The 9,059-nt window shown below is 39.6% G+C and overlaps 1 protein-coding gene across 1 annotated transcript; it reads right to left on the bottom strand.

Moving 5' to 3' along the window:
* Window positions 1-1,698: 1,698 nt before the first annotated feature.
* LOC113102957 (aggrecan core protein-like) lies at window positions 1,699-8,678 on the bottom strand. Its single transcript, XM_026265893.1, has 13 exons — window positions 8,523-8,678; window positions 6,327-6,409; window positions 5,865-6,248; window positions 5,590-5,764; window positions 5,288-5,415; window positions 4,908-5,201; window positions 4,391-4,687; window positions 3,964-4,147; window positions 3,713-3,840; window positions 3,336-3,629; window positions 3,151-3,246; window positions 2,649-3,053; window positions 1,699-2,576 (listed from the first exon to the last, which is right to left on the bottom strand). The coding sequence occupies exons 2-13, from the start codon at window positions 6,403-6,405 to the stop codon at window positions 1,714-1,716; spliced, it is 3,327 nt and encodes a 1,108-aa protein (XP_026121678.1). The 5' UTR covers window positions 6,406-6,409; window positions 8,523-8,678; the 3' UTR covers window positions 1,699-1,713.
* Window positions 8,679-9,059: the final 381 nt, after the last annotated feature.

The raw sequence follows: 9,059 nt of genomic DNA, 5'->3' as shown, positions 1-9,059 counted from the left end.
CTTTATTAAATTTATCTATAAATGTTATATATATATATATATATATATATATATATATATATATTATATATATATATATATAGGTCCTTTTTATTCCTGTCTCTATAGAAATATGAACTTTTGTCATATAGCTCCGGTTGACTGCTCACTGACAACATCAGTCATTCCTCCATGTTGAATGAGTGACTCCTAGCAGGCTCCTGATTGATTAAACGCGGCACGAATTGACGCAAAGTTCACATTTTTCAACTCGGGCGGCAGACGCGAATTCACGCCAAACGCTAAATGCCACAAAAGCACCATTCGTGCTTAACGTGCGTTTTGCGCGAAGCGCTCTATTCACGCGAAATGCTCTATTCGTGCGAACTAGATGCACGAATGAGGCGAATTTGCGTCTTCCGTGCCGCGCTTAACGCCTCATTCACGCCGCGAGACCTCCAGACACGAGTAAACGCGCCTTTGCGTTGACTTAACATTGAAATCATTCACGCCAGACGCTCTATTCGCGTTTGGTGTGAACATAGCATTTTAAAGTAAGTGGATGGGAATCACAGCTGAAAACATATTAAAAAGTAAAAAACAAACAAACATAAAACTAAATAAACCCTGTGGCTTGTGACGATACACTGATGTGTAAAGACACAAAAAGATGAGTCTGAGCAAGAAACTGAACAGTATTTATATATATTTTTTTGGATGCACTTTATTTTACAGTATGTGTACGTACATGTACTTATAGTGTACTTACAGTGTATTTATCTAAGAAAGTTCTGGTAATACAAGGGAACTACATGGGGTAGGTTAGGTAGGGGTAGTTAGGTTAGTACCTAGTTATTACATAGTTATTGTAATTACTATAATAAGTACATAGTATGTACACGAGGAACAGGACTGTAAAATAAAGTGCTACCTTTTTTTTTTTTTTAGCTCTGATTCATGCAATGTCTGAACTGTTAGAACTCTCCTGAGTGCATCCTGTTGTGTATGTTCTCAGCTGCAGGTGTGTGAGTAGTCTTCTTCTTCTTGCTTTATGTCAGATCGCAGACTTATAAGTGCATTACCGCCACGTATTCTCTCATTTGGACCATTGCCACCTCAGCGCCTGCTTTAGAACGCGAACAACAGGACGTGCTCAGGAAAGTTCTAACAATTCAGACATTGCGTGAATCAGAGGTAGTAAAAAATTGTTTTTTGCACAGACTGATTGTTTTGTATCTTTTCACATCAATGTATTGTCATGAGCCGCAGGGTTTAATTTAGTTTTGTTTGTGTTTGTTTTTATTTTATTTTTATTTATGTTTCAGCCATGATTCCCTTTACTTACATTATAAGATTTACAGACTGCACGGTTTCAGCTAAAAATCTTGTTTTATGTTTTACTGAAGAAACAAAGTCACCTACATCTTGGATGCCCTGGGGGTAAGGAGATAAACATCACATTTTCATTTTTGAGTGAACTATCCCTTTAAGTCACAATAAATGCATAGCATGATATCTTTGTTTAAATGCTCCATTACTTTTCACTTATGTGTTAAGCAGTTTTCCCACTGAATCCTAAATGACACTGACATACTGCAATGCCACCTTGTAAAAGAGCATAAACCTTGACCACAGGGGTTTGGATCGCAGGGGTTAGCAGAAGCTGCTAAAGATTTTTTTTTTTTAAGTATTGTTGTTGTACACCAGTTAAATAACACAAAAGTATAGTTTTGTTCAGTTATTACCATCAGTTAAAAATGGCTCCTCCATAGCTTTTGGTGTTTGTAGTACAGCTGAAGGTGGAGTAATGAGTATAGAAGTCGTGGATGGTGTTGTGTTCAGTGGTGACTGATCAGTCACATCAAATGCCTCAGTGATGACTTTAAGTTGATTTTGTCCTTCTGGTAGGAGATCAACAGTTTCATTGACACTCCAATAATCTTCATATGAAGTACTATTAGAAAGAGATATGGAGACGTCCTCAGCATAATGTTCTTGACTACTGCCCTCTCCACTGATCTCCACTGATCCACGACCCTGTTCTGTTCCAATTGTAGGCCTAAACATCAACTCAACCTCATCATCCGTTAGAATGACAATCTTTCCATCCTGACTCTGAATGTGGCCAGATACCTCACCAGAGGGATCGCTGGGATAACCTGAAGCTCCAGAAGCAGAGCCAGATCGAAAGCCAATGCCAGAACCAGATGCAAAGTCAATGATGGTGCCAGATCCAAAGCCAATGGCAGAGCCAGATCCAGAGGCAGAACCAGATCCAAAAGCAGAGCTGAGACCACTAACATCAGTCAAGTCGAATGGAGAAACACCAGACAATTCCTGTTTTCCAGAAGTACTTGCAGTCAGATCTATCATTTCTGTGTTTATAAATGATACACCAGAGAAGCCCGACCCACTCGATTCCTCACCACTGAAGGACCCACTTGTTCCTGAACCACTAGATCCACTACCATGTCCTGATGGAAGGCTTGATTCCTCACCACTGAAGAATCCACTTGTTCCTGAACCACTAGATCCACTACCATGTCCTGATGGAAGGCTTGATTCCTCACCACTGAAGAATCCACTTGTTCCTGAACCACTAGATCCACTGCCAAATCCTGATGGAAGGCTTGATTCCTCACCACTGAAGAATCCACTTGTCCCTGAACCACTAGATCCACTGCCAGGTCCTCTGCCACTTTGTTCATAAAAGAGTCCAGATTCCTCTCCAGATTCTTGATCCCCTGATGATACTGAAGTAATGATAACACCACTGCCACTGCCACTACCTTCTCTTGCCTCCATAGTGCTGCCCGAGGCAGAAGTTTGCCACATGAGTGTATCTGCACCTTCTTGGTACCTCACAAGGTGACCTGATCCATCACCACTTTGGCCAGAACCGGATATGCTCCCACTGGGTATGCCACTCCCTGACATGTACCCAGAACTGGAATCAGGATCACCTGATGCTGATGTTGAGCCCGAGCTCGATCCAGATCCAGATCCAGATCCAGATCCAGATCCAGATCCAGATCCAGACAGTTCCACAAGCAAGGGAGGGACAATTGGGCGAACTGTAACACACATCACAGAAAGTTAGCATAGTTAAATAGGACAATAATGCAGTAAAGGTTAGCAGTAACAAGTGGCGATATCCAACATATCTCATACCAGGTCTCAGTATCTCTGTTATATCTGTCATGTTAAGATCCATCCCCATCTTTGTAGTGTTCATCATATCTTCATCAAGCAGCATAGACAGATTTGCTGAAAAATAACAAAAGAATCACCAAGATCAACACCCAGTCTTGCCTTTCATTGCAAACTCATACATACAGGCTTAAAAGCTGCTATACCTCTGATGCAATATGCATCATATCTGGAGTATGGGTTTGGGAAGCCTGTTTGGTTTGGTTGAGTATAAATAGTATGCACTCCTGTCTTGTTTTCACCACAACCAAAGCCTAGGTTGTGGACAGGATAGCGGACACTGCGATCAGACAGCCAGCCTGGACTGCACTTGTGGAAACCTTCATTCCATGAGGCGAACAGTTCTCCAGTTGAAGCAAGAGTAGATCCCAATTTTATGCAATGGGCAACAGCTTCATAGTAGGTGAAGCCTGCTAATGAGCTCACATGGAAGATCTCTCCTAAGGGATAGAGACTGAACAGTGAGATCATAGAGGATTAAATAAATTGTTCATTTTTATGTCATGAATTAACCTTTACTCACCCTTTATCTGTTCCATATAACAGTACACATCATACCGCTCATGTGCAGGCCTGACATTGTAAGAGTGAATGCCAGGGAGGTCCTTCTGATCTCCGGAGCACTTCTTTTGAGGATTCACAGTTGGATATCTGAAAACAGTGTTGAATGCAAAATAAGGTGTCAACATTACTTGATCATGATTCTAGTTAATTCAAAAGAAACAAATGCAGTTATGAACATGAAGGGCAGCACTTTGTAAAAAACAAGCCTACCTGACAGTCTGGTCCTTTAGCCAACCTGCACTGCATTGATGAAGGCCAGCTTCATAAGCCACCTGAAGAAGCTCAGGGGTGGCTATGATTGCTCCCAGCTTCTGACATGCCACTTGTGCTTCTTCAAAGGTGTAAGCATAGCGTCCGGAGTCAGCGCGATAGTGGAATACCACTCCCTTAGTTTCTAGGGCAAGAAAAGGTTTGGCCAATTTTAAACTTTACAGTTTGCATGTGGTATTTACATCTGCTTTTGAAAATCAGTTGAAACACCTGTTAACTAGATTTTGTCCCTGTACTGTAACTCTTTGCAAATCCTTGTTTTTGCTCATTTACATTGGCTCAGTTACCTTCAGTGGTGTCTGGGTGTTTACACTGCTAATTTGATGTGCTGTGATATCATACACTGGATCCAGTTTAGTTTACTTACCAGCAGTTTCATTGTCCATGGGAATCTCATATCCCAAGTAAGGCCGAGCCGTGGCCACATTAATAATGTCCTCCTCAACCTCAGTTATGTTGGGAAGTAAAGGTAGAGGACTTTCTATGCTTGTGGTGTTAAGAGGCTCTTCTGTCACTAGCTGACCACGGGCCTCTTCTCCTGTGGTCACCTCTTCAGTATAGTCTGAAGGGCTCGAGGTGAATGTAGCCACACTGATCATGGCATCCGTGGTAGTGGATATTTTAGGAAATGGTGAGGTCTTTGTTGAAACCTTATCTTCTTTTTCTGAAAAATATTTAACAAAGTTTGGGACATAAGGTGACACAGACATCCTTGAATGCGGAAGTTTGGAACAATAAAATGGTGAGTAAATAAGTTTTTCTTTTTTGAGTTTCTGTTCCTTTAGTGACATTTTGATATGATTGCTCTAAGGTGTGTAAATGTGAAGTGATTTAGCAAACCAAGTACAAAAAGCTCAAATATGAATTACATTCTTTGTGCTTACCTGCATAACATATTGCATCATAGCGGGAGTCTGGGTATGGATAACCAGTCTGATTTGGAAACAGGTACACTGTTCGCACTCCCAAAAGCCCCCCACCACACTGGGGTCGAGCTATGTTAATGGGGTACCTCACACTCCTGTCTGCCAGCCAGCCAGCATTGCACACATCCATACCAGCCTTCCATGCAAGGTAGAGTTGCCCTGTGGTGGCCAGTTGGGCTCCCAAATTTGCACACTGGTCTTCAGCCTCTGCAAAGGTGAACTTCTCCACAGACATAGAGTAGAACACACTACCTGGATGATGAGTAGAATCCATAAAGGAAAAACAGCAAAACGCACCAACTAGTTACATTTCAGTTTGGAAACACTGCCTGGGGTACCTGACATTTTCTCTGCAAAACAGTACACGTCATAGGTCTCATTGATGTCTCTGACTCCATATGTTCGTACTCCTGGGAAATTTTCTTTGTCTCCATAGCAAGGCTCCCTTGGCTCATGAATTGGATACCTATGGCGAATTTCATATAATCTTATTATAGTTTTAACTTACCTAAATGTTTATTAAATATATTAGTATTGTTTCCATTGTGTTCAATGCATCTTATACACCAGCTTGTGACCACCCATGTTTGTGAGTGATTTTTATCTATGTTGTTATTAGATATTTACATTTTCCCATTACCTCACAGTTTGGTCTGAAAGCCAACCAGCATCACATTGATGGTATCCATCATCATAGGCAGCTTGCAACTGTGCGGGAGTTGCAATGACAGCACTGTTCTGGATGCAGGCTGCCTTTGCCATCTCAAATGTCAAGGTATATCGGGTAGATATTGCTCGGTAGTGAAACACAATGCCTGTAAAGATTTGACCCAGTTTTTTAATTCTTACTTTCAGTTGTTTATATGTTTAATAAATGTACTTTTTTTGTGTCTCAACAGTTTGAAAGTGCATTACCTTGGACTTGCATTTCTACAGAATCGTAGTTGTCTTCAATCCCCTGCATAACCTCACAGCGGTAGGTCCCGGAGTCACTGGAGTGGAGTTCTGAGATCTCAATGGTGGCGTCAGTTGGCACCATGGGGTAGTTTACCAAATGAACCCGGTCCACGTAGTCTGTCTCAACCTGCACCACACCCCCACTGGCAACAAGAATAAGAGATATTCTGCCCTTGTAGATGTAGCTCCACTTAATACGGTGGGGAAGTGGGGCAGTGGTTGGGGCGCCAGGGTCCTGGACAGTGTTGTCCTGGAAGTAGCAAGGTATAATCATGCTTCCCCCCAATAGGGGATGCAGTGGTGGTTCAACAGGGATACTCACACTAATGGGGCTGTCCTGATCTGTAAAACATAATTTTATTTTGAAATTCTCTTTTACTTAAAATCAGTAAATCTTAGCAATCTAAAAGATTTACCTACCAGCCATGTCCCCAAATAAGATCATGCCAGAAATGGCATGGATGTATGCATATAACAGGAGCCAAATCAAAGACATCATTGACCTAAGGAAAAATAGAAAAAGAGTGGATGCTTTATATTATTATTATATATAGTACCACACACATTTGAGTATTCAACAGTGACTACTGGCCCATTAACAAGCTGTTGTACCCCTAAAGTTGTGGCATGTAAGGCACACTGGACTGAGCAAATCACTCAAGCCATTCCAAAAGGATTTTCTCCCGGTTTCCGAGGCTTTACATGGCCTGACTGAGCTACTGTACTCCTTGTGGAAATTTGGAATAGATTGGAAACATGGCGTCATTAATTCACTCTCCTATTTAAATGTTCACACATACACTCTCTTTCTCCCTGTCTCTCTCTAAAGAAGAATAGTTCACTGTTTGAGCCACAGGAAATGTTCTGGGCTTGTTAAGTTGAATTTTAATCAATGGTTACTGTGAAATCTGCTTGGGAAAAAAATATATAAATTTCCCTGTATGATTTATAAATTCTAAAGTTCAGTTTGATAATGAACACAGTGCATCATTCACTACTTTGCTTGAAATTTTCCCTCTTGGCTATTGCTCAGGTTTTCTGAATCAAGCTGTTTTAAATGCACTGAGTGACTGTAGGAGACCTCCATCCTGGCACAGTCCTGAAGTAGCTTTTTATCTCCCACCTCTAATGCCTTACTTACTTCTGTTTTACTGGTTTATATGCCAGTAGGATCAGAAGTAAGAACAAAAGACCACTTCCTATAGAAGTGAATGAGAGCTTAAATTTGCTTTCACTGTGCTCAGACAAAAACAGTAAAAATATTTTAATATGTAATACTGTTTATTCAATTTTTTATAGATTCTGTACAGAAAATGTTTTTGTCACACACACACACAAAACCAACACACACGCAAATAATAAAAAAAGTGTGTGGTGAGAAGCGCCACATTCAACATATGCTTGATAGATGGAAATATGTTAACTCAGCTGTCTGAGGCGAGTCAAAGAGGATCTCCTCTGTCATGAAGACAAGAATACAGTCCAGAAAAATTATGACATTTTTTCTTCTTTTTTTTCCTTTTTTTTTTTTTTTACCACCAAAAGGAACAACTGCCTACTGGCTAGCTTCAGTTCTAGTCTTGTGAACTGTGAAAGTGAACCGCCTTCTTCAAAATGGCCAGTCACATGTGTCTTTCAGACGCTGTTTAAAAACTGTGACTTGATGTCTACAGCTATATTCTGGTCTTGTCAAGCAGGGGTGGAGAGAGGGCTTCCACAGTATCTCTATTCAGCCAGTGTGGTATGTTCTCTTCCCATCAGGCACAGGCCAATAAGCAGAGTTCTGTTTCTGCTGTGGTTTGTGCTCATGGACGCAGACCTGCATTAAAGCCAATGTAAACACTCTGCTGTATTCCAAAGGAGGCCCTAAATCACCAAAACCCCAAGAGAGCCACAGGACCAGAACACTGTCCACATTCAACACAGAGTGGCAGGTAACTCTTGTACTGTAATATGGTACTGTGAACCTATCTCATATTAATCATGGACATACTGCATGTAATCTGTAGGCATGCATTTGGTCATAGATTACGACTCTCATGCACTCTTGCAAGTATTTTAGAAAGATATATTTACCTATAACACACCTTGCCCAGCCTTATCAGGACAATTTTACATCCAAGATGAAAAGATAGAAAATAACTTATATTTTAAATTATATAAAAAAAACTGCAACATTCATCTTGCACTGAATTTGTGAAACTTCAATGTAATTACTTTCCCCAAAATGAGAAAAGAGTAGATGCTATCTAAATTTAAAAAGCAAGCATGCCAATATAATATTGGTTATATATTAATGAAATCCATTTTATCCATTCATCCAGTTTAATTGGAATTTGAATTATTTCATGATACTAATCAACATGCTTTATAAATGCTGAATATTCATATTAAAAAAATAATAGAATTTATAGAAAATATTAATATATAAAAATATTAGTTGCTAGACATGTAACCAATAAAATTGTATTACAAAATTCTAAACTTTAATTGACAAATAAATAAAACATGATATATATATACATATATATATATATATAACATTTATATATAACATTTAAACATATATATATATATAAAACTAAATAAAAAGTAAAAATAAATAAAAAATCTTACCAAACTAGTAGTGTCTCTTCTTGTTTGCTTTTTGTAATGTCCTTGTGTATTGCATTAATCTGTTAGCTGGGAAATGTCTAAAATCCTGTGTTTTTATACTGCTTGCCTTCCCTGTGTGAGTCAGGAGCAGAAAGGGATCTAATTCAAATTGGGCACAAGTTTAGCAAAGTGAGTGGGAGAGAGAGACAGAAAAGGGCAGAGGGAGGCAGAGAGGTGGGAGTGGGGACTATTGAGTGCCCCTGAGTGGCATTTTGAATGTTCAAATCATAACTTTAGGGTAGACTGGGGTTGTTAGGTTGCAAGAGTTGATTGACACATGAGTTGTTATCATGGTGCTGTCACAAAATTGTAATGTTTTTGCCCTCTTTACCCACAATCATTGATTCTATAAATACATTAAAAGCTCAAAATGTGTCAAAGTGATTTTTATGGGCATTTTCACCTTCCTCTCAGCTAAACATGTTTTTAAAAAGAGATATTTAGATCAATGTTAATGAATAAATACAGGAATCTGTTATATTTAGATTTTATTTATCT

Source organism: Carassius auratus, unplaced genomic scaffold (assembly GCF_003368295.1).
Source record: "Carassius auratus strain Wakin unplaced genomic scaffold, ASM336829v1 scaf_tig00217780, whole genome shotgun sequence".
Taxonomy (NCBI): domain Eukaryota; kingdom Metazoa; phylum Chordata; class Actinopteri; order Cypriniformes; family Cyprinidae; genus Carassius; species Carassius auratus.
The sequence above is the reverse complement of the archived record's forward strand: the minus strand, read 5'-3'. Positions and strand labels throughout refer to the sequence as shown.

What these genes read in the sequence shown, in the direction of transcription:
- LOC113102957 (XM_026265893.1), bottom strand. Translation starts at nt 6,405, where the DNA reads ATGATGTCTTTGATTTGGCTCCTGTTATATGCATACATCCATGCCATT. An exon ending in TTTTGCAGAGAAAATGTCAG is followed by an intron (nt 5,202 to 5,287) that starts GTACCCCAGGCA and finishes CTCATCATCCAG; the next exon opens with GTAGTGTGTTCTACTCTATG. An exon ending in TGATGCATATTGCATCAGAG is followed by an intron (nt 3,247 to 3,335) that starts GTATAGCAGCTT and finishes GTTATTTTTCAG; the next exon opens with CAAATCTGTCTATGCTGCTT.